This window comes from Diadema antillarum, unplaced genomic scaffold (assembly GCF_040938485.1).
Source record: "Diadema antillarum isolate AM-2024a unplaced genomic scaffold, OU_Dant_1.0 seq00001915_RagTag, whole genome shotgun sequence".
Taxonomy (NCBI): Eukaryota; Metazoa; Echinodermata; class Echinoidea; order Diadematoida; family Diadematidae; genus Diadema; species Diadema antillarum.
In genome coordinates this window covers 41,912-68,917 of record NW_027272578.1, presented here as the reverse complement: position 1 = coordinate 68,917, position 27,006 = coordinate 41,912, and the positions used below count along the sequence as shown (strand labels likewise).

The 27,006-nt window shown below is 39.6% G+C and overlaps 1 protein-coding gene across 1 annotated transcript in view; it reads left to right on the top strand.

The window, feature by feature from the left end:
* LOC139713151 (uncharacterized) overlaps positions 1-24,830 on the top strand; it is a 44,442-nt gene extending 19,612 nt beyond the window's left edge. The window contains exons 3-9 of the mRNA XM_071624901.1: positions 19,656-19,786; positions 20,452-20,500; positions 20,980-21,129; positions 21,596-21,676; positions 21,788-21,952; positions 22,762-22,848; positions 23,422-24,830. Coding sequence (XP_071481002.1) covers positions 19,656-19,786; positions 20,452-20,500; positions 20,980-21,129; positions 21,596-21,676; positions 21,788-21,952; positions 22,762-22,848; positions 23,422-24,261 — 1,503 coding nt within the window. The 3' untranslated portion in view covers positions 24,262-24,830. The remainder of the gene's footprint in view (positions 1-19,655; positions 19,787-20,451; positions 20,501-20,979; positions 21,130-21,595; positions 21,677-21,787; positions 21,953-22,761; positions 22,849-23,421) is intronic.
* The last annotated feature ends 2,176 nt before the right edge of the window (positions 24,831-27,006 follow it).

Sequence of the window (27,006 nt, the reverse complement as noted above, 5' to 3'; positions counted from 1 at the left end):
ATTAACGATTGACGTGTGTGTTTGTGTGTTTGTGTGCATGCGTGTGTGTGTTATCTATTTTTTACAAATCTTATTCTTGTACATGATACCTTACAATATCACGCTTAATTTCTAAACGATACCATAGAAAAATCAACTAAAACACTCTCTGAGGGACCGTCATTATTAATTTTCCCTTCTTTGTCACGCGGGAGTTATTGAAGTGCACTATCATGTAATTTTGATAAATTACTTAGAAAAGTCAGTCATTTTCATTCCGTCGTACAAACCTCACAACACGAATTTTGCCCGAAAATAAGCGTTTTCACTTGCTAATTACCTTCCTGCATAGGGATATCATGATGTCATCATCATACTGTATGAAATCATTGAAAATGGCGCCAGTCCATGCTGGTGTAAAGGATGCTGTTTTGCTTTGTTTTAAAAAGGGAACAAGAACATCTTTTAACGTTCACAACAGGTAGTGTGTTTCCTCGCCAATAGCACATCTCCTTTTTGTTATACGTGTTTTTGCTGTAGTTTTCCATGTGCGTGTCTTTCTTGTGATATACCAAGCACAATATGATAATAGGACTTGATGACCACCTGTGTTTTGTGCAAACTTAATGAGGGCGTTGGCCTTCGAGTACAGCAACATCCCATATGGTATTATTTCAGAAGAGATGTTGCATGCGTGGTACTCGATAGTGAATGAGCGAACCATGCGCATGCATATTTCTCACTCGTCTTCACGTGATCATTATTTCGTTAATATTTTATAGCTATTCGTCAGATTGGTGTTTGTTGAGGAGAATTTCCATTCAAGCTACTTGAACATCTGTGCTAGAATGGTAACATACGGAAAATACATGCACTTAACTTATAAATTTCAAATCTTCCAAACATGGATCCATGCAAACTGTCTTCGCATAATCCGTTATTTTCAACAGCCACACATACACACACACACATGCTCATAAAAATAATTACAATATTTGGTAAATGTTGCACACAAACTCATACACACACACGCAAGCACACACACACGCACACGCACACACACGCACACACACACACACCGACACTGTACTTATATATTGCATAAATTCTAAACATCTGCTAAGATTCACACAAAAACAAACAAACAAACACACACACACACAAGACACCATCAACCCTGCACACTCGTTCATAAGTTTCTGCACTGGCACGAACTCTCGGGTCTCAGACTTACACACGCATACAAGCACACAGACGCAGCGTTCTGGACTCGACTAAAGGCCCGACATTCTTCCACAGCCGTTCCAAAATAATGATTTGATATCCATGTCCGTTGGTAATGACCCGTGTCCATATATTACATGTCCATCTGGAATAGCGTGTGGAGTTACAGCTTCAAAGTATCACTTAATCTCTCTCCATCGTTGCCTCTGGGGATGTTGTCTGGCATTTTTAATGATTCTACACCTGCCATCAACAGGAGCACGGTTCTAGGAATGCAGCTCATTTTCTGCACCTTACTCTAATAATGGTCAAGGTTTCCACAGTTTGGGAAGCCCCCCGCCCCCCCCCCCCCCCCCCCCTCCCGGCCCTTTCCACCGCTTGTGATGTTCACGTTGATATTGGCTGAAATCTCAGATGTGGCATGATAAATTATTGTTTCCCCTTTCGTCGTTCGCACGTCACGATACGGTCATCGTGTCACTGTTTACGCGATGCTTAATCAGCCGGTATTTTCAAAGGGGAAGGTCAGTCTTAATAACGAGACTCTAGTCCATAAAGAGCGCCGCTACCGACCACCGAGTGGCGTCTTCCTGTTGTATTGCTACATAAAGTACAATAACTACATGTATATTGTATTTCTATTTCGCACGCTCTCGTTTAACTCATTTCTCTTTATGAATTTGTCATTTGAAAAACAAAAGAATTGATGTTAGCGCAAATTCAGACAATGAAAATAGTGTCTCTCCAGTTAGAAACACACGCATACACACGCACACACACACACACACACACACACACACACACACACACACACACACACCTATGGCATCAGACAAGCATTGAGGTATGGCCTACTTACATGTTATGAAAAATATCGTCATTCTCATTTGCACTCTTGCTGAAAAATCAGTCTGTAATCGTCGATGCTCTTTGAAGTTAATATTCGCCCTATTATTATTAAAATATTGTTGGTGACTGCTATTATAGTTGTATAAAACTTGCGGTTGTTTGTTTGATTGTCTGTCTGTTTGTTTGTTTGTTTGTTTGTTTGTTTGTTTGTTTCGTTTATTATTTGGAAAATCGTTCCGCAGTGGGGCAAAGGAAGGAAGTAGTCTGTACATTTGATGAAAGTGTTGAGGTAGACAGCATAAAGGACAGTAGACACTTGGTAAGACACGTGCAGAGATGAATACCTTTGGTTAACCATCAATCCAGGGTGTGCGGAGCCATGACAACTGTTGTCAGGGGAGACCGAACGTACTCAAGGAGAACAATTTGTAGACGTTAGCGGTCACGGTTTTGCTCCCATTGCATATTTTATCCACAAACACAAACCAGAGCATCATGCCCCACAAAAGTTTGATCCGTTAACCCCTTTGACGACGACCTGCTTTTGCTCAAGCACGCATTTCCTATAGACACCTGCCTGAGTATACTTCTCACTAGTCTTCAGCGGGTTAATTCCGCTCGAGACATGCTCGTTGAATATCACATTCGACGTGTTCTGTTACTTGACGTCATTCATAATTTATCAATAGCAAATAAACTAGATGCCTGCACATAAAATGGGTATGAAACACATTTTCCAATCGATAAATGGGGAGGGAGTTCAGTCGTAGTAGTTGTAAACGTAGTGTAGTACTAGAGTAATAATAGTAGTAGTAGTAGTAGTAGTAGTAGAAGTAGAGTAGTAGCAGTCAATAGTAGTAGTAGTAGTAGTGGTGGTGGTGGTAGCAGTTGTAATAGTCATTGTCCCAATTCTTCATGTGGTTGTTGTAGTTGCTGGTGGTGTTGTTGTTGGTGGTGTTGTTGTTGATGGTGTTGTTGTTGTTGTTGTTGTTGTTGTTGTTGTTGTTGTTGTTGTTGTTGTTGTTGAACCCATCTCTTCGCTACCAGGGGAAGTTTAAATGAGGCAGGTCTGGTAGGAATCGACTCAGATTGAACGCTGTATGCTATCACACAGTGCAGTTCTTATTTCGAAGAAAGTTTCTTTTGTCTATCTCACGCTGAAATCATTGAAGTCAAAACCTCTATACGATTAAAGCGAGATTCAGAAGAAAACAAATGTCCATAAATAGCAAACATTCCAGGGGGGTGTTTCATCAACGTTTGTCAGCACTGACAACTGTCAGCGCTGACAATTTCAGCAAAATCCTTGGTTTTGATTGGCTGAGATGCTCCAGATGGTCACTGACTGTTACTATGGTGATTCAAGTTGTCAGCGCTGACAAACGTTGATGAAACACCCCCTTGATCTGTTTTCGGACTCACCAATCGATGTTTCCCTCACAAAAGGCCACGAAGGACATTTCGTATTAGTAAAGCTCAAAATGTATGAACTTTTCCTCAATGTGCTATGGGCTTATACTCAGTCCACTTATGCACGCTCATGTACACATTAAAAGATGACGTTGTATTTCTCCTTTGATGTTTTGTAGCTACGCCGCAATTAAACGTTCAAATTCGTGCCTAATAAATAGATGGTGAACACCTTTTCCGATTTTTTTCTATTCTTAAAAGGCGTAACCTTGGTAGAATAAAAACTAATATTCAAATCATAATAAGAACGATCATGATGTATGTATTTTGTCACTATTATCATTCGCATCATTATAGTATACCTGTTACCAGTATGATGATGTTGATGATAGCGATTTTAAATTTCATTTCGTTCAACGCGTGTGATTACAGTAAATTGCTCAGCCATTGACCGTTATACAAGTATAGTCCTTGCATACAATGACATCGTATATGATAAACGCTGCGCAATGAATTAAAGTACAACTTACAAGTTAAAAGAAAAATCATGATACAGAGAAAAAGAAAATGTAGAGAACATTCCTGTGCTTGATTCCTCTCCCTTTTGTCGGGTTTTTCTTATCTGTGACTGAAAGATTGCCCCATGTACCTTGCTTTCATCAGCTTCCCCTCTCCACCCCCCCCCCTTCTCATCCCCTCCACCCCCAAGCTCCCTTCTCTCCACCTGTACACCGGTGACCCACTTACGGTTCCTACATGCCCCTCGGTACGTTGCTCCTCTCTTTTCCTGTTTACCACAATTCTGCGGAAAGTAGAGAGAGAGAGAGAGAGTCAGCTTCGGCCCGAAATATCAGACGAATTATTCATCTCAAGTCTTTTTCTGCATAGAAAAAAACCCACAACAGCCCCCCCCCCCCCCAAAAAAAAAAAAAGTTTTCAACTTCCGCGACTCCGCATACCCCCATTCCCGGTACCCTGAACAGCTGAACCCGGACCCTTCTTTCAGAGGGGCATGATCCCCGAATTTCCGTCAGGTCGACGGAAGGCTAACCCGCAAACCCTTGGTGAGAGATTTGTTTTGCTAGAAAGATGCAGCATGACATGGCACTTGCATCGACGATTGGATGTGATTCACAGTTTCTCTTGATCTTGTGGTTGTCTTTGTCCACTTTTTTCTCCTTAAATAACAACTTCTCCTTCTTCTCGATCTTCTTCTCCTTCTTCTTCTTTTTCTTCTTCTTCTTCTTCTTAAATAACAACTTCTCTTTCTTCTTCTTCTTTTACAGGGAAAGGGGTCTGTGACTTTGTTCAAATTAAACTGACGTGGCGGCTTTAGTTCATTGTTGATATAGATATAGCTTTTTTATTTTGGTTGGTGTTGATATAATTTGCCTTTTGTCATGAATGCTAATAATTAGTTTTACTAATACTAGAGCTGCTGTCTGGTTTTGTGTCAATGTATGTATTGTTTGCTTCTACATCTTATGCAAATTTTCACTGATCAAGGGAAATATTTGAAGTATAATGGCCTTACAACAAGAAAAACGAACCCCCTTTGCTCTGGAATCTTCGCTCCGAGCACCCCTCCCTTTTTTTCCCCTTTATCACCATTGTCATCACGCTTAGTTGCATCCACTATCGCGTTTTCGGCGCTTCGACAGTGTTCGACGATTAATTTTGTTGATACGTTATAAAAATGCATGTAAGTAGGCATGGCATCAGTTTTTTCATCAGTACCAGTGTACGTGCAGCCGCATGGTACATAGCTTCAGTAACTCATGTAGAGCTATTTATCATGGCGCCTGGCATTGTCATTATGCAGGAAGGATGCACGATGTGCTTACCAAGAACAGAATATTTTCAAGCCGAACCAAGCGATGCTGACGGCATTTGACTCTAGGAAGCAAAAAAAAAAAAAAAAAAAAAAATACGCATGCCTAGAAAGCTATCACCAGATGAATTGCAAATTTTGAGTGAGAAAGTGATGTGCACACTCCTTCACATTAATTTACTGGAATTTTGATACAGAGTAGAACGATGTCGCGAGTCTCGATATTTTCTACGTGAGTGCTCTTGTCGGAAATACACCCCTCCCCCTTTCTCACTGTCTTCCGCATGTTTGTCGACTTTCTATTTTTTTATTACTGTTTCTTGGTTAAAAGAGCTATTTTCACGGTGTCAACAGATCTGTGACATTAATGATACAATAATATAACCGTTCAATCTAATTGGCCCCTACAATGTATAATTTTCGATCGAGTTCCAGCGCTAAATTTGGTAGAGATATTGCGGATAGTGTGTGATCGACAGTTCTACAGTTGTACTTTTTTTATTTGCAAAGAATATAATTATGGGAGAGGCAGAGAGGTAATTGCAATATGAACAAATTTCACAATCTGTCCAAATAGCATTGAAAAGATGATGCCACATTCTATCCAGGGTCACGGATTTCCAAGCGCTCCTAAATATGGTGGAATGAGAAATCTGGCTTCTTCAAACGCATGTTCTCTAATATGACAGGAAACGAGAGTAATTTTGGATACATCCTTTACGCTCCCTAATCCGCTAATGTCATTACCGGAGCCGAATTAATATCGTCCGCTGGGCATGACAAGGTCAAAATAGATATCTTCGTTCTGATGACCGATGCGCCAGGATGATTCCAACCGAAGTGAACTTGTCAACTTGGTCAGGTCTGTCTTTAATACTCCATGAGATGTGATCATGATACGATATCTCGTACTCTACAAGTTACAGTTTTATCATGTTGGGAGTGGATAGTGAGGACGTGCTTTTGTGTGCACGTCTGTAATTTCATATGGCTGAAGTACTCCATTGACGGGACACAATAATTATTATATATCTATGAGATATATCATAAATACTTCAAAAAAGAAGGTCTGCTTGCCAGACATTAATGGGTATGGAAACTCGACTTTCACCAACTCGTGACAAGTGTTTTATTAGCTCATATAGCAAACATTTCCTACAAGGATTCGATTAGAACGGACTTACCTCTGCATTCTGGAAATTGAGGCGCCGGATATTTATCAAAATTACACCTTCTTTGATCCCGAGTAATTTGTTGCGCTGAAAGGTAAATATTGTCAAGTTATACCTCTCAGATTTACGATGGGATCTAATGGGCAGTTTAACGTCAGTGCTTTTCTCATAGGCAACCTGCGCGTATACATACAATAAACATATCAATGATGAAGTTTTGAGATTTTCAAACACTTGTTTTGTTTTAATTTTGTTTTGTTTATGTTGTATTTTTGTGTGCTTGTTTATTTGTTTCGGTTTTTTATGTTTTGCTTTGAATGGGGGGGGGGGAGGGACTCAAAAGACGTTTTCTGACCACACAACTGTGACGTCACTGGTGGAAGACTCCTCGGTTGATACTTAAAAAAAAGGGGGGGTCTTGATTGGGCAAAAACTGTAGCTCTCAAACTGTACAGTGCGCAGCTGTCTCAACCCCTAAAAGTCGAATAGACCTCTGGCGCGATCCACGTTAGGAAGTGACGACACCTACCGGCAGTTTCCTTGATAAAAACAACCTTGGGCAGTATTGATCGCCGTACAACCCTCGCTAAAAAGGCTCAGGAATAGGATCGCTTTATTGGCGGGAGAATGAGAGTAATATCAGCCGAGTGGGATTTTCGCGAAGCGCTTTCGTATTGTCCTTGATGTCTTCAGAAGGCGCCCTGGACGTCGTTCATTGAACACCCTGCTTTTGCGTTTAGTCGTAAATTGGTAGAAATGAAGTATATCGTTCCATGGGTATCCCTCCCTAGGAAGATTCGCTGTGCTTTGCGAGGTTGGGCTATAAGCTGTAGAAATCAGAATATGACAACCATCATGATTGATCTGCTCACTACGGACAGCGTTGATTTGAAGGACGAAAACCTATATTGGCAATAATCAGAAGTACATTTATTCTAGTTGTATCATTATAACAAAACACAAAAAACAACAAAAGCCTCTAGTTTGCCTGACAGATTATATCTATAAGATGAAGTTAATTTGTAAGGTCGAGCCTCCCGAGAAGTCAGAGTGTATTAATTAAAATTTATCACTGCTTTCGATTAACGATTGACATTGAACTTAGATACACTATGTATACCAATGACTTTCGCTGATATGACCGCAAAACGCTTTAAGTTTACTCTCATACTGTTGTCATGACGTGTGATAAACGAATAATTCATTCATTTAATTTCATACTTACTTCCTTCGCGGCTGCCATCTATACCGACAGATGATATCTTTCAGGATATCTTTAGTGTTGTCAAAGTTGTTATCTTGCTTAATACTCTCATTATTATCTAGTTTATCACACTCAGCAGAGCCGAAAGGTGGATGGCAGGTTTGGTAATACATGTAGTCACAATATATATTTTTGTAATTTGTTTTTTATGTTATTGTTTTTACGAAGACGGGACCCCCGTCTTGTAACGATTTAACTGTCCCTGTAATCAGACAGATCCATCGGGTATGGTTCAGGCCTATGTATGATGCATGGAGAACAGAGAGCTACGCTTGTCGGATCCAAGAAAGCGTCAGGGTAGAATGATGACTTTACGGGGTTTATGTGGATATTGATCACCCGTTAGCCCTTGCCATATTTGTTGAAAATTGTCAAATTCGATAGTGCCACTGACCTTAGCATTGTATACGAAGGCTGTGAGGTGAAACTAAAACAACTCAGAGGAGTCGGTATTGATGTTACAGTATACCAGCATTCGCTTCATGGCTTGTAGCTGCGAGAGGTCGAAATACCAGCAAATGCTGTCATTATTACCGACGACCTGGCGTATACCGTACTTTGAACGTGACAAACATAACACAATGAACGATGTATTTCACGTTATCTCGGTATCATTGTCCCAAGACTCTGTTGAAAGTCCCCTGTACGTAGACGCGAACAACATACAGGCTACGTCTGTCATGTGAAGAAAGAAAAACAGATCCCGTGAAGTAAAGTCTTATATGTTTATAATTTTATAGACATGAGGGTAGGTCTTTTCATATTTTTCCTTGATTGATGATAATTTCACAGCGATAATGTAACGAAACTTCAAAATTACTAGTAGACGATGTGTACAGTGTAACGTGAATGTCAAGTAGGGAGGTATGCTACTATGGTCGTTACAACAATAGAACAATGACATTTCAAGCGAAAACTGACAAATCCCTTAGAAAATTGGGGATAATAATTTGTAGTATCCTTGCGTGATCTAACATGGCATCGTACGAAGACACGAAGAGCTGTCTTCTATGACGTCACTTGCGTAAGATCCATCGAGTTCCACTCACTGAATGTTCCTAAAAGAGCAACACATTTGTGAAGAAAAACAAATTTGCTTAGAATATCTCCAAAAATGTTGTTTTCTCAATTTCCAAGTTAATACATGTCATTACCTTTCTTTCGAAAGGTTCATGGAAATTCACTATATGGTATATTTTCATATGACTGAGCAATTAAGAGAGGAAAGATACCAGAAAAGGGCAGAAAATATAATCACGTTACCACGATCATTTTATTGTGATGTAGGGAGACCGTCTTTTATTGACAGATAAATGTTATTGAAACTTGCAGTCCTTTTCAACGAAAATTTGTTTATTGTTCTTTTTCTGTGTCTGACTTCATTAAAAAAAAGAGAATAAAAAGTTTGTTTTGGGGTAAATATTCATTTACGGAGATTGGAAGATTTTCGTTTCCTTCATATTCAGGGTATGGGGAACGGAAGATTCTTGCCTTTAAAGACTCCTCGATACTCTGCTGGGTTTTTCCCGCCCTGAAGAATTCACTTTCGTTTCCGTGTGTCGTCTGCGCGGCGACGTGACAAATGTCACATCATCCTGTCAAATTCAAAGGACTCAACACGTTACAAATGAAGGGCAAAAGATTCTACAGCACCGTGTTCTGCGGTAGTGGCTTCCTGGTTACTCATTGTCTAATACTGTGGGATATCATTATGCATTTTCTTGCATTGCACTCTTTACACACACACGTGCAACGCACACAGTCGCACGTACAAACACACCTGGCACACACATTCTCACATACACTTCAAATGCCCGCACACGCTTTCTCAACCATATGATTATCATAGACTCAACAGGCTTACAAACACCAAAATAAGTTGCTAGTTTTTTTCTTTCTTTTTTTTATGTCACACAGAATGATCCCTCTGTCCTTCCTGAAGTGTGAATCAAGACTTTATTATTATTATTTTTTTTTGTAATATGCATACATTGGGCGTCAATTTCCTTGGATGTTGTTCCTCTGTCTGTGAAGACGATGTCTTGTGTATGTTTATATGTGCGTGTGTGTGCTTTTTTGTCAATCGTTCAAGAATCGTTGAGAATTACAATGTGCAACTTGTTTTCAATATCCATTTGCTGATATAATATGGCAGCAGTTGCGATATAATGACAAGATTGAAATTATCAATTGACAAGATTGTTCCAATATAATTTCATGAAAGTACAGCTTATACAAGAATAAAGCAGAACAGTATATGCATATAGAAACTATTGACAATCTATATGCAACATGATTATGTTAGTACCTTTATAGTGGGAATCCAACGCATATTGCTGGTTATAAGAACATGTTTGTAACCAGCTCTGTGGCTTTTAGTATAATTTGAAAAATCTTGTCGCGTTTTGAACAAAGTGTGCGAATGTGACAAATGTCTTTGGAGCAGATAGAAAGGTCAATCACATAACGATCACGATCACAGCAAATGGTCTCATGTTGTATCAAAACAAGATCAATGTTCATTTTTGTTGCGGTATTATTATTTGCTCACTTGAAATGTTCATTTTAGTGATGATTATGCCCCATCGGGAAAATACTTACACCACCTTTGAAAATGGACCTTTAATTTGTTTGATGTAATAGGTGTTCATTACTGTTGACTCCCATCACTCGTAATAAATCATCTCTTTCAGAATCATTATCACTAAGGGTTATCTATTTAAAGTCAAACCTGGAATTGACCTCCGCAAGTCTCTGTTTTCAATAGCTGTGGACCATGCTTACTATCGAATGAAAAACAAGTGCGGGCTCCGGGATAGACGTTATAGGGGTATATCAATATCAAGATTTTCTTTGTACATCAATGCGCAACACAAAGTCTACACCTATTGTCTGCTTTGTTTCGCATAGCACAATGTATCCATAATTATATCATGCCAATTAGCCTTGGCAGAGGATGTAGTGGCGTTGGAGGACAATAATACAGAAAGTTTTGATCCAAGACTATTTACTTGATGAGAGGTGAGACAGACAGACAGACAGACAAACATTAATCCCAGGGCCACATGGAAGGAGACATTGTGCAGCACGTTGGATCTCTCCTGTTCACTTCGTCTACAGATCTGATGTTGATGCATGACAACAACCGCGATCAGATGACGCACGCGCGTCGCCATTTCGCTGTCAGCACGCAAGATTGGAATGATGGTGCACGTTCTATTAATGGAACATTCCATTTTCTCATCACACATTGATGGTATAATGCACAGTCTAATGAGTGCATCACCCCACGTTTCTCCCCTATGATCAACTACTGCACTTTGCAATGTTGACAGTATGTCACGCATATTGTCTGCCGTATATTGAATAAAGGAGTATGATTATGATAAGTTTCCATAACCCTGCAAAGTAAATTCAAATTGTAAGTGCAGTTGAAATTGTTTGATGGGCAGGCGTTGTAAAAGTCAGATTGGGCAATTTTTGTTTCGGCCCTTAAAATCAATGTCGCGTCATCAGGAAATCTTTACAATTATATCCCAGTTTATTACCACCTTGTCAACTAATATCATTGAAAAGGAAGACTTTTTACACAACCAAAGTTTCCAAGTTTTACATACCTTCAAAATGTCATTATGTGTCTGTCTGTTTTCAAATAAGTCAAGGTCGTTCTACAAAAAACAAAAACAAAAACCAAGTAGAGACGCGCGAATTTTACTCCCTTTTCTTCGATTTTGATATGCGCGTCTAATTTGGTAGATACAAGTATTAGTTATTATTAAGTTTATCGTAAAAGAGAGATTAAAAACGGTCTCCCAACATTGCAACAGTTCACTGCAACAAGTGAATCCTGTTTTCTTAAAGTAGCATGTGTATTAGGACCGTAATCCCATACAATCATCTCTGCTGTTGTTCATATCGATCGAGGCACTTGAACTTGGCCAAGGCAGGTACGTATGGGCGGGAAAACTTGAAAGGGAGATAAATCTCAGTCTCTTCCTGTCGTCTGCAGCCGTGCAAGGCGATCCGAGTTTCCAGTGACACCCTGGAGAAAAAGCGGTGGTTTATTTACGTCTCGGCTGGTCGCTGCCCCGCCATCATTCCGCCATCTTGCTTTCAGTGAGGGATAAGCTTACCCTCGGACACTAGTTTTCTCTCGAGGGACGTGCCTGGTGCGCTTTTCCTGTTTACGCGAAACGAGGGGCTGTTTACCCTCTGAAACATGCTAGATTCCCGTATCATGCTTCCTTTTTACCTGCTGGTATCTCGTACAAATCTCTCTAAAATCCAATCGTAATCTCCACATATTCAGGCCCATGATCTGCCTGTCACAATCGGTCATGATCACCGTGTGGATGTCAAACGCAATTTGGGGAATTTGCATGACACTGCAGCTTATCTTGTTCCGATGTGACGATTATTGCCAAGTTAGGCTTCTCACGAAGTGTTATTGGTTAATTCGTCTATGACGTCAAAAACTTTGACGACCTAACGACCCTCACTCGTCGGTGTTACTCTCGATATTGGCACTTCCTAACAATGAGGCTGCATCTTGAATAGTACGTATCTTGTATAGTTTGTCGAGAAACTAACTTCGAATAGATCAGACCCATACTGTGATGGGTCAAGTAGATAATCTTGTCAGCTTGTCCCATCAGAATACATCTTACAATATTTTCCCCTATTACACAAAATAATAAAACGACATCAGCATTTTTCAGACGGGATCTTAGTCGTGGTAGATGAATTGATGAAATAAAGATTATGATGATAATTGTTATGTCACCGTCACCGTAAAAAAGAAACAATGACAACAAGAATAACAACAACAACGTCAAGACATTTTCATTACGATATTCAACCGATATTACGGGTTGCAAACCCTGAATTCGATCGGGCGCCCGGGTGGTATCTTTATACGCTTTGGAATCGTGGCAAAGATGATGTTGGCATTATTTTCTCTGATTATTTGAGAGGATCTGTTCAGCTGATTCGATGATTTTGATATTACATCACTGAGGCACCACAGTATATTTCTTTCAAGCATATATTTCGAGCAATATGATTTCTTTTTTCATTTATCTGCGGTGCTGCTATATAGTTACTCTATTCCCATATGTTACGCTTCATATCATGTTTGCTCGTCGATATCGTCTGGAGCGCAGTGGAGTATCCCTTATAAGCTATAAACCATGCATTAAAGGATAAATAACATCTTACCATACACGCATAGGTCAATCGTGTTCCTTGAATAAGGGGTCTCTTTCATAATCAAATGGGAGAGTACGATACACAATAGCAATGGTATAATTATGGCAGTGGTCCTTAAAGACTTAAGTATCGTGCTCCAACACATGAACCGATATACATCATACACATCTTGTGAGTATCCGTGGTGACTACTATCATAGCGGAACTCCTCCATTTCCAGTCGTTCATTTAAATCTCGGTGATAATTTTCACATATCAGTTTGCTCTCTATAATACATGTACCGAGAAATAAACGAATACAAATGACAACAAACTTCGATAAGTACAATCATGTGCACGTAATAAAGTTTGGCATTCTTTTGGTTGACTCTACATAAAAATGTTAGATGCAGGATACCCATGCAGGTACAGAAAAGGATTATGCGGGGCTGAGTTACGAGTGAAAGGCAAGCTTTCATTTAAGATAGACAACGATTGTTATTATAGGTCTACTCGAAGAAGCAATGACCAAAAGGATGAAATTAATGCAGGAGCAATATTTTTATTCAATATTGGAAGCGCAATCGCTTGGATGAATAATATGCAGCAGCAAAATAATAGGCCTACTTGATTTTATTACTTACATTGAATGTGTCCATCTGGGGTGTATTGCATTGGTAAGAAATTTATAAATTCATGTAGTTTTTTTTTTAAGCATTAATTTGGAATGTCAAAGGATCATGTCCATAAATCGATGGTACAACCAGAGCTTGATTGATTTGAGTGGAGCTACGAGTCTCCATTTAGAGCTCCAATTCGGAGCCAATTTTCAGTGACTCTGCAGTGGAATCATCTTAATGAAAACAAACTAGCAATTTGAAAATATTTCACGGTATATTACTACCTGCCTATACCGCCTCCGCGCAACACACACACACACACACACACGCACGCATGCATACACACAACACAAATAAACTCGCTCCTTCTCCCCCCCCCCCCCTCCCCTTGATCTTTCTCAGTTCAATTGCAATATCAATCCGCCAGAGCACTGTGATAAGGTCACCTGTCTGAATGGATCCTGTCTATGCCCTTCACTGGCAAACAGATGTCTCTTCCAGTATACAGCCTTAATGTCAGCAATAATAGATCATCAAATATTTTTTGCCCTTGGCATTTTTTGATTCTCATCAACAACATCATCTTGCGTGAAATGGAGCCAATCGATTGTATTTTCCTCCCTTTTCTTGCCTGCAAAAAAAAAAAAATTGTGTGAGCTCCCGTTTATATCTGGAACATTTCTGAATACTGGTATATATAGAGAACGATCATCACCCGATAAAAAAAAGTCGCAGAAACAGAGCCCCCCCCCCCCCGCAAAAAAAAAGAAAAAAATGCAAGCTTTCACGAAGATGGTAATAAAATTTCTAAAGATTAAAAAAAATGAAATGGACTGAAATGCAAGAATTTACATCATTAAAATTCCAAAGTCGCTGTTTTGAAAGTAATTCATCATCTTTAGACGAAGTGTGGTGTTATCTGGACGACTATGGCGTCTTATTGGGGGTAGCACATACATCACGATGCACGCACGCACACGTGATTATGTACATTCTGACACAAATTCGGTGGTTAACGATTACAACCTATAAATCACACTCCCAAACACTCGTCCTGTACATACTTCCCTGTAGAAACAGGGAATATGTGCAATTTCATGATTATGCGCGCCTTTCCCTTCGGAATATAATGACTATAAGGTGAAGTAATGAAAATGAAAATTTTTATATTCCTTTTGTTCATTCATTGGGGCTGTACTGTCGGCCAAGCCATGAAGCCTTGCTATAATATGGCAATCTTCTTTACTGTTTTCTTGCCCATTTCGTATCAATATGTAGGAAATTAATTACCAATTTACTATAAAATAATACAAGGACTGTTTATAGCATTGACTATATGCCTCCAGAGAATATTGTTAACCTCAGACATATCCTGTCGTTTCATTTCTTTGAGATTTTTTTTTTCCATACAGGGTTGAATCTTTACGTACCAAATTCGACGAATGAAACATTCGATCATGAAGCATTTATTATTTTTTTTTACAAACTGTCAATCCTGTACACCATCACTTATATTGTGTGCGAAAAAACAATCTCACGACTCTTTCGGGTAAATTATTTAAATATATTGTTGCGGGATCAGTAAGCAGTATTTACACTTTCGTAATCAACACCCGGGACAATTGCATACACTGTCGGCTTGAATTGTGGTCATTAGGCATGACTACAAATCAAATTGGTGCTTATATGTATAAACCCTGAAAATAAAAAGAAAAAAAAATCCCACATTAAAAGGGCCGCACAATATATCGCAATACATCGCAATCTGATGGCCACTAACTCATACGCAAAGTGAATAATGAGGTTTACAGAGGTCGTTTGCACTTTTTCGATACAAATAGCCATTTTGATTACAATGTGTTGCAGTATTTGGTTAGCTCCTTTTCGCACATCTTAATCCTCTCAGAGCTGATCGGCGGTTCTGCCGAACCTTTGCACTCAGGGAAAGTAAGAGAACAAAAAGACGAAATTTCAACCAGTTTGGCTGAGTGATATGATTACTGCATAACCTAGGCGTACAGACAGTGAGGCTGTGATTTTTTTTTTTTAAATCCACTCCATCAAACGCATAATTTACGTCACAAGGCATAGCATATTAGTCTGCTTTTTTTTTCTTTTTTTTTCTTTTTTTTTTGGGGGGGGGGGTTGTTCCTTTTATAACTAGAGCAGCACTCTGAGAGCGCAGACCTCCGCCAAGCATGCAGCTCATTTTTCAGCATGTAGACCTTTGGGTGGAAATCACTGATCTCTATGGATGAGCCCAAAGAGCTTTACCCCAGTGGTAGAGAGGAGAAAAAATCTCTTTGGGAAGAGCAAGATCATGCTTGTAACTGCTTGGCGGAGGTCTGCGCTCTCAGAGTGCTTTTCTAGTTAAATAAGTATTTACTAGGTGATGTCAGTCAATTCGAAGTTTCTTTAATCCTTAAATCTATTCAAAAACAAAGAAACAAAAGTAAGATTCGTTATGCCGAAGGTTCCTTAATCCGAAAATGCTTAGAAATAAAAGAAAAGAAAAGAAGGTGAGTGCTAACAAACCTTTGAAATTACAAACCTTTTCGAATAACGAATAACCTTGTGAATATCGGAATAGCGAACTACATTGCATTTTTGTGTTAACGAATCTTCGGAATTAAGAATCATATTTCATTTTCGGAATAACAAACATTCGGGATAGCGAGTCTTCGAAGTAACGATATAGTTCGAACTGTAATTGTATTAACTACCCTACAATTATATGAATGATTATGATACCTGTATATTGCGAAGGTAATTTGATTTGATTTATTCATTATCCGTATGGCATCATTTACAATCTTTTTTCAACATAATTAAACGTAATATATGCAAATATGAAACTCATTATAGCTAGTTTCAACAATTTCAACAATTTTGATTACAAATACATTTGTGACACAATTACAGTACATGTGTTATGAATTACCCGGTAGCCAATAATAAGCTATAAGCTTGACCCTTTGGCAACCCATGATACAATAATATGATGATAGCATGCATTCTTTAATATGATTTAATCCATCGTGCATGAAGAACCTGGCAGAACATTTTGAGACCACTTTAAAAATGTTTTAAAAAGTGCATATCTTTTATTGATCCAACGGTATGTTATCGTACAATCCTCCTTCGCCTTCTACGAGTTCTATTTCCATGTCAGAGCAATGAACAATGGGGGAAATGGAAAAGAAGATTGAAAAATAAGCAAATAAAGCAAAAAGAATGATTGGCATAGGTTCCCCCCTTCCTCTCCTCTCTTCCCCCTCTCGTAGCCCCCCCCCCCCCCCTACACATACACACACCTTCTACTAGTATCTCTTTCGCACGCCCTCCCCCCCCCCCCCCCCTCGCTCGTGTATCTTCAGTTGTAACACAAATAAAAATGAACCAGAATGAGAGATGGAAGGATCCGGATTTCCCCAAGATCTCTATACATCCTGTGACTTGATATCCAGGGCTAAGGTTAGCTGTATACATTTCACTCTACTCCCTGGCACGTCTCTCTGCACCGTTCTCTCATCGTTCGAAAATAGACAAATCTTTAAGACACCAATGTTTTTGGCTTGACATAAGCTGTGCGCCTATCCCCTCTGTTATGACCAACTTAAAATGTAAGAATTAATATCACATACATGAAGCAGTTGCTCATGATAAAGAGAGAAACAGAAAGAGTCATGGTCTGGAGGAGGAGCAGAAGAAGAAGAAGGAGAAGGGGAGAACAAGAACAAGTTGCTGCAGATGAGATGCCGATGATGAGGATGACGAAGATGACGATGATTTGATAAGGAGGAGGAGGAGGAGGAGGAGGAAAAATGAAAGAATTATATGAACAAAGGAGAAGGGAAGAACAATAAAAAGCTAGTAAAGAAAATAATTAAGAAGACGAAATAGTAATCTGTTTGAAAAGTAATTGAATGGATCGTCAATATTCCTTCAGATAGCCGTCGCAGATTTTTCGTAAATATTTAAAGGAACATCTGCTCTTGCGAGGCGATAAAAGTGCCGACTGTTTGAACGATGAGTTATAAATTGTCACCAATAACGCCATTTTAAAAGGAAAAAAGAGACATTCATTGATATGAACTGAATTAAACAACTGCATATGTAACAAAATGCGCGGAAGATATGGCACGTCGCACAAGATCGTTTCACGACATAAATCAAGCTCCAATTTACACCACGACAAAGAAACACGAATGGAAAACTGTTCGTCGGTGTGGAGAGCCTGGAAGAGGCGAGAACTTTACGGGCAAATAAAACTGAAAAATGATCGCAATTACCTTGGTGACTCCACACGAGTATTCAGCGGAGTTCATGAAGGAGATTTGTATGGGAAAGGAATCCCAAAGGGCCAGACGACACTCGTCCCTCTCTCGAAGGCTTTATAATCGATCAATCGCCCCACTTTTCACCTCTTCTCCTATTCGCTGTCTGCGATGCCAGTCTCTTCCGAGGATGGTGTCCATGACAACAAACACATCCTCCTCTCGACTATACACCATGGGGAGAGTGAGGTTAATCAGAAGACAGACACTGTACGTCGCATCTGACTTAAACTTTCCCAGAGAAAGAGGAGACGGGAAATATATCTTCCTGGCACTCAATTTCATCACACATTGAACATTGCACATAATTATAAGTTTTCTTGAGCATGTAATGCTCTCTGTTCCCTCTAATTGAAACAAAGATATTGCTATGATTGAAAAAGACATGAGATAATACTTGGAACTGCATCAGGAATTGTCAACTTGAGCTATATAAGTTATATTCGGCGGCAGTGACATGCTAAAAATGCATTCATTCTGTAGTCTGTAAATTTGTAATGGGATGCAGTGGTCAAGGAATTTAAAGTGTGAATGTTGAAAGAATTAGATGCAAGGTATTTAACACGTTCAGTGCATCAAAGCTGAATTTGAGAATTTTATTCTCATGTCGCATGAAAACTTGAACGGATTGACTGATACTAAAACGCAATATAAAATGAATTCGTTTTTACAGTCTTTCAAGAAGCTAATATTATGTCGTGGGATGATGAGTTAAGAGAAAACAGAGCCGCTGAGCAAGTTCCGAATAGAAGGGGGTGTATGTTGGTATGATAGCCACCAGCCTCATGCAGTCTAGAAAAAGTTCGCAGACGTAGTTACTCCAATTCAAAAGAACTGAAATGGACAGCGGCTCATTTTCCATGGGGAAATCAACAGCAAATAAAAACAACATCCAGACTCCCAGAAGGATAACCATTAATGAGAGAGAAGAGTGAAAAAAAAGGAGGAAAGAGGCTTTGGACAAAAAAAGAAAGAAAAAGAAAGAAAGGGCACTGATAGGAAAATCTGACGCATATACAGAATATATTTGTAGTATTTAGGGAGAAAACAGAAAGAAAACGCCGCAGAGAAGTGGCAAGACAGCCTGAGAACGAGGAGGACAAAGAGAATGGATAGATGGGTGGATAAATAATGAAAAAAAAAAATGTACGGAGTGATTAATAATTTATAAATTGCATCGTCCATCAATTTGTCTCATGTTAAATCATTCCATGAAATTACACCGCAGGAAACGATTCTGTTCACGGCTAAGTGATCATTTATTTAATGATAATCTTCTGAATAATGAATCGCCCCGAGACTTTCCCTTGCATGGAAATAACTTCAAGGATCATTGGTCCGCATGATTGTGGCATTGAATAAGCAAAAATGGGTCGCAATTTATTAAACGCCTTCAATAAAGAATACCCCCCCCCCTTTCCAGGGCACACACACAGACAAACACATCCCTCCCTTACACTCACGCTCATAGGAATACACAATCCTCTGAAAATCCCCCCCCCCCCCCCCTTTGTTAGCCTGATGTTTTCTGGCCGCGAGAGGGCGGAAGGCAACTTTTTATTTTGTATACCGATTTCTCCACTTCGATCTTCCCTGTGTGACTGACAGTGGTGTGCAGAGACAGTAGATTCAGGCTGCAGACAACACTGTTTGGGATAATCTGCCAAACGACCAATTCTTGAACTCGTCGCATCACACATTGCCCATGAAAAGAAAATAGATTTCAATTGCATAACGTTTACAGTTGGTCATCTTTTTTGTGTCTGATGTTTTCTTGTCCAGATCCGCCACAAGTCGGACGGGCGGGTGATGGTGGTGAAGGTTGGGAAGCAGCAGATTTGGCGCGCCAACCAGCACAAGATGATCCAGGAACTCGAGCTGCTCAACAAACTCCAGCACCCGAATGTTGTCAGGTAGGTTCATGGATCGAAGCCCCGCTGCCAGGTGTGAGAAAATAACTCCTGGCAGCGTCAAACGTTTTCGTTTGATTTCACAATGATTCACACAAAGTCACACAAAGATATCATGGTAAAAGGATAAGAAACGGATAATGAAAACAAGAAGGAAAGTTTCTAACTGTCTGGCTATGAGACAGTGGTGAAATACCTGAAAAACCATTTTCACTACAGATATTAGTAGTAACAGTAGCCACACGCATTTGTTATAAACCATAGTAATTATGTAAAGCTTTCTGATAGGTTCCAAATCGAGGATGATTTCATACATCAACGGTGCCTTTCTTGTAACCATAGTAACCGTGACTAGAGAAAAACAAAACAAAAAACCTCTCACTTATATAGCTGAACAAACTGCTGAATGTGCGATCAGAATGGTCCAGAATACGATCTTTTACCTATGTGTTGCCAAAGTAAAAAAATAAAAAAAAGATTTGCCAAATATGAAAAACAGAAACGTGTAGAGTCGCATAAAATGCTTGCGGTGGCAGCTATTTCCTCTTTCCCAGCTTTTCTACTTAAATCGTGTTTATTCAACCATGACAGTAGCTGCCTATTACCAATCATGTCTTATCCTTCTTATTCCAATCGTCATATTATTTTCGCATCATTTCTATGAACAGGTACATGGGGGCCTGTGTCAAGGACGGACATATTCATCCGGTTTTGGAGGTAATAGACATTAAGATATTAATGCATTGTGTCATATTGTAGTCACGCGTGAAATAAAAGAACAGTAGATCTGCACAATCACAATTCGCCTTTGACAAAATGTAATGTATGTAAGAGGGTTTTACGCTTTATTCATCGATGATACTTTGATAGGTGAAGCGGTCTTCATTCATCATGCCATTGTGAAAAAGCGCTTTAAAACTCTAGACTCTAGCCGAAATTATAACGATCGATAACAATTACCATAATTGTACCGATGGCAATAAAATTATGGAAATGTTTATGATAGCAAGGTATATTGTAATTGTAATGATAAAAAAGGTAGTTGTGAGCATAATCTGATAATGATGATAATATCTATGATCATTATTAACAGCTTCCATTTAACTTAAAACAGTCCATCAAACTTTTCTGAATACGATTGTGTGGTTAAGGTCACTTGAAAGCGACATCATACATTGTCCCTAAATCTTCTGCAGTATGTGTCGGGTGGGGCATTAACGGACATCCTGGCGGACACAAACTTCGCGTTGTCATGGCGACAGAAAGGTGACGTGGCAACGGACATCGCTCGTGGGATGACCTACCTTCATTCACAGAACATCTGTCATCGCGACCTCACATCAGGGGTAATGTTGGTTTCCTGGTCATCTTCCCTTTCCTTCTTCCTGGTTTCCTCTTCCTTCTTCTCTTCTTCCTCATCTCCTGTTTCCGCTTATCTTCTATCATTTCTGTCTTCCTTTGTTTCTTCTTTCTTTTTCTTCTGCTCTCCCTACTCCTTAACCTTCCTCGTTCTCCTTTTTCATCTTTCTTTCGTGATCACTTCAAAGATAAACATACTTTTTCCTTTTGCACTCCTGTTGTTTTGGGTTTTTTTCAGTTTCTTCCTCTTTCTCGTAATTTTATTCTTCCATCTTTGAGGAGTAAATGTGAACAACATCACGAAATTGATTTTTGGCATATCTATGGTTCTGTCATATTTTAGGACTAAATATATTAATCTGATCCTAAAATCTATTTTTTCATGGAGTTCGTGAGAATGAAAGTGACGAATCATTTGACGACCTTCTGATGTTGTCTTTATTCCGACTTTAGAATTGTCTGATCAGACAAAAACCGAACAACGTTCTCCAGGCCGTTCTCACCGACTTCGGGCTTGCTCGCGTCCTCGGTGTAATGCCAAACCCACCACCGAACTCACCCCGAACGCCCGATGCAGGCGACGAGAATGAGTGGACCGAACCGGACCTCTCGGCTCCAAACCTTATGCCTTCGGCCTGCATGGACATACCTCGCAAGATGTCGGTGGTCGGTGCGGCGTACTGGATGGCTCCCGAGATGTTACGAGGCGAGGAATACACCAGACAAGTTGATGTTTTCTCATTCGGCATCGTAGTGTGTGAGATCGTCGCCAGGATATCGGCTTGTCCGGATTATCTCCCCAGAACAGGGGTAAGACGAGAACCTTGCACTCTCTCTAAAACATCCATCTATGAAGGTTTGTTTGTTTGTCTGTTTGTTTTTTCAGTTGAGAATCGCAAGGTGATGACATCATCAGCTCACTCATTGGCACATATAAATCAACTGTCAGAGAAATGTTTGCCCAAAATTAGCAAATTTCCACGATTTTATAACTTCCTTTATTCTTATTCATTTTTTTCTTTATTTCTATCCAAGTTTTCATGATTGTGCTAAACTAATGTTTTTCCCGTATTTTTTCCATATTTCCCCTTTTTCCATCCCAAAGTTACCTTCAATTTAAGGCAATAAAAATATCAATATTTAGTTCACATTGTATACTGTGATATATATGATATAATACCCAATATGTGAAATATGAATGAATGAATGAACCACCCTTTCAAGTTCAAGCAAATCTTTGGCAGTAGATGGCGCTCTTTATAAATTCATACGCAAATGCCTTTTCTCGACAATAATATGACAGGTTTCAAATGACGTATTACGTGGGCCGTCTGCAGCTTTTGATCGTCGTCCCCTGTTGTGTACCTGCTGGACGCTGCTTGTCACAAATTTAGTCTTCGACATAGGGCCTACAGTCTGTATGAACACTAACAAATTAATTATGAATACAACCAAAACTGCTACATGTATTATCTTTTTCTGTCCATCACGAAATGCATTGTCTTCAAAATGATATCATCTCAGACTGTTGTGGCGCAAGGTAAGATGGTGTATCTGCCTTCAGGTTTTTGTTCTTCGAATAAATGTGGTCACCTCTCCCTTTCTCCTTCGTCTTGCAGAAATTTGGGCTGGACCTAAAGCTGTTTCAAGAGATCTGTCCGGGTATTCCGCAACCTTTCCTGGACATTGCTGAGGATTGTTGCTCGGTGAGTTTATGGAACAAGTGCAAAGATTTTAAGATTCATTGGAAGAAGAAGGAGTGCAGAGTTTCAAAATTAATCCTCCTCCCCCATCGTCTTTTCCCTATGACAGGGCAAAGTGCAAAGACATTGTAATTAGTGTTTCTGAAGCGTGATGAGATAATAATGAAAATATTTCGCTTTAAGATTAGGAGTGTTCGATAAACTTGAAACAAGTACTGGAAGTGCCTCTGATAACAATAAGCCAGGCTCCCCCTGTATGCCACTCAATGAGGACCACTTTTCCTTTTCGGCAAGTGAAAATCTCGCCATTATCGGCAAGTAGAAACGTGAACGGATCCACAGCAGACTAGAAAGTTTCTTTCCTCACCTCGACCCACCAGTCAGTCCTGGCCCCAAAGTGCGTCTTCCCCTCGATCCTATACATACATTGTAATTATTTTAGCCTCATCCTTCTTCCCTCCCACAATCCGACTTTCTTTGTTCTCCATCAGCTAAATGAAACAGGGTGACCACGATCTAAACCTACCTATTCATCATCTGTGTCATTCCTCTCTCTCTCACGATACCAACATGCAGATGGATCCCCGAGATCGTCCCGTGTTTCTCGAGCTATACCGTCGACTCGACATCATCAGGAAAACACTCGACACCGAGAGAACGCTGGCCAACGCCCAGGAAGTCGACCTTGCCGACATCATCAAAACAAATGACAATCTCGAAAGCGAAGAGGATGAGAAGGAGGAGGAGGAACCTGACATCATAACACAATATGAACCCACTGAAACTGACGTAGATTCTACCGATGGTGTTGATAATCAAGGATCTAGAACAATACTAGATATGGCATTGTTAATGGTATGGACATCTATGATGTACTTCGCTTTTGTGTCTATGACCATCGCGCTTGTCATCGTGACACTGGCTCTGTGGTCAATTTGTGACGTCAGCACGGCACTCCTAGGGACGTGTTTGAATGCGTCCCTCATTGGATGGGCCCTTGAAAACTCGACATCGTGCGTCGACATGTCGAGAACAATTGTCAGTATGATTTCAAGACTCCTCGGCAATATTTTGGCAGTGTTACCCAGAGTGCAATGCGGCGGAACTGTAGGAGCCGACCTCAATGAAAACCTCACATACGCCAATCAAAATGGCAGCTTGCAGAAAGGATCAAGCCACATCTATGCCGACACGAAACGAATGAACGGCACCTCCATTTTGAAGAACCAGCGTGAGATATCGCCAGAGGCTCAACAGTCACAGGGTGATGACAATTCAAAGGTTTCGAGTGAGACGGGGCCTAGAGAGAAGGCGGAGATACCGAGCCTGAGGCGGGTAGCGAACGGCGGACTGGCGAGAAAACGTGTCAGCTTCTCTCTTCAAGGAAGCACCGAAGATGATGTCTATAATTGTTAGCCGTCACGAAAGAAGATTGAGAGATTGAAAGCATCAATTTTGAAATCTATTTTATTTATTTAATCTAGTTTTATTTTGTTAAATTCCTTGGATTATGTGTGTATTGATGGATTAAATTACCTGTTATCAAGCTGTTACTGTAAACACGAACACCGGAAAATGACGGTAATCTAGAGTGCCCATTATTGTTGACAGTCTCAAATTGTCTAATCGTATTATACCTGACCAGAGATTTACCCAATTAGAAGCAATTATTCCCGGAGTCTCAGTAATATTTTCAACATACTAGCCGGCAATTACTGTATGTTATGTTGCACGAAAAATTTTAGAGTTATCCATGAATACCATTCAGTGTATTTTATGGTGTCTTTTCATTCTCTTCTAGCAATGTCTAGAAAAATGGAGTGAGGTTTTTTTTTTTTTTTTTCAAAATGTGATTATTTTATTTACTTTCCAGTGTGCCAAATATTCCTGCTTTTTTAAATGAAAACGATGCACATTCCAGGAATACATTCACAGTATACATGGTATAACCCTGTGTGGCTGGTACGGCTATATAAGCTAAGCTATGGGACAGACATCATTGCACATAATGATGCCAAAATTATTGTTCTTGGCCATGTATTTATCGCTTGTTCACATGTCGTTTTTATTTCAACATGATAAAAACCACGTAAGAGTTACACTGTCACGAATTCCATGCAAGAGATCGACATTCTCAGAAAATTGCAAATTCCAATCTATATTTTCAGCGTGACTGAGACATATGCACTGGTTGGTTACAAAAACAACATCTATCAAGTCTAAATGGTTAGGCAATAGTAACAACGAGTGCTCCATGAACCCCATAGATTCTTCGACTACGTTTTAAGATAATTGTGGTGTACACTTTGTAGGTAAGAGAGCGGTATAATGATACCACACATAAAAAGAAATATATGATACGACCAAACTTTCATGTTCATGTAGTGCAAATTATTTAACAGAGCAGGGTGATTCGGAATATTGATAGGTTTTGTTTCTGTATGTATGTGTTTGTGTATGTATAACCATGTGTTTGTATTTGTATATGTGTTTGTTAGTTTGTTCGGGCTGACCCTGTGCTATTATAATAGTGTGTTTTCTCTCTCCCGTATACTCTCTATGTCTCGCTCCCTCTCTGCCCAATGTTTGTCAATAAACTTTGTCTGTTTTATGATACATTGTAATGTTAAATCAATACATCTTGAAACACCTGAACGGATGGATGAAAAATAACGGAGAAGTACATACGTCACAATAGAGTACATAAATAGTGTTCGATGTATTCTTTCTTCAAGGTGTGTGCTTATCTCAGCTCATTTAAAGTGAGTTCTTGATGCTAGCATCTACATAGTATTTATTTCCCGGTATGTTCCAAAACTTTGCAATTTAAGAAGCAGAGGTAAAAACATTATTTTAAGTGTGGGTATTAAAGACAGATCTGTTCAACAACGTCGTCTCCAAAAAAATTCTAGATATGCGACCCAACTGCTTTGTTATACTTTTACCTGAACTCGTTATACACAGCAATAAACAAATTCGACATGTAGCCTTGTGGACAGACCTACCAGAACATACGTAAAGTCATTGTCTTTTTGGAGCCCTGAATTTATTGTATTGATTACTATATACCTGAAGTATTGGTCACGATGCCATGTGTTGTGTCTGCAGTGTACGATTACACACTCATGTGGGGTGTTTACTACTATACGATTTGGCATACAATTGTAGAAAAGAAATGTCACTGCACCACGTTTTCATCCTACCTTTGAGTCGCTTTTTGGCAAAACATTTTATTTAAGGTGCATAATATTAAGGCTCTTAATTGTTGCTTCTTTTAGAAAAATAAAATGAAAGATTTCAGGTTCGGTGCCAGACGCTGGTGTTAGTGATATTTCAACACTAGCATCAGCAATAATCCCATAGGAAGTTCGAATCAGTCCGTGTTAATTAACAGGTTGACCTCAAAATTATGACGTAATTTTGGTAGCTATTAATGTTGAAAAAAAAAGTCATCTACTGAACCGAGCTCTACTATTCTTGTCGGCAATTTAAGTGTTTTTCCTCAGCAGCTAACACCATCCTCTATGGGGATTATTAAATTTGTCATTTTTAACTTCGGTGTTGGTGTAAACTAGCGTTGCTATGTGCGAGACCCATCACGTCCAATGGATCCATATTGCACGTGTATAGATAATGCGGAACATACACGAAAACTAGGCATGGCTACTAATCTTAGCCTTGGAGCAAAATGAAGGTCTACTAACTGAATTGTATGTTGTTGGGTTTTTTTGTTTTTGTTTTTGTTTTTTGTTTTAATACAGAAATGATGAAAATTGTGGCATCCGTCCTCCCCATCATGTGTCCAAACCCAGGCAGTCAGACTACTTTTTTTTTTAATTGAATCAAGCGTCATCACTTTTCTTTTTCTTTTTGTATAATGCCAGCGCAATCCCGTGGCCTTCACAATGGTGTGAAAGTACACTATAGTGTAAGAGATCGATAATTATGATCAGTATCCCTTGCGTTGATCTAATCATCGGTGTTGGAGCTCGATTTAAGGCAGTTGTTTGCGGAGATAGCACTAGAGCACCAGCACTAGCACCGAACTTGATATCACATGATGTGCTTCTCAACATCTGTCTTATTACATCCACCAGGGGCCCGTTGCATAAAAGTTACAATTATGGTAACTTTGCCATCCAATGGTAACTACCATGGCAA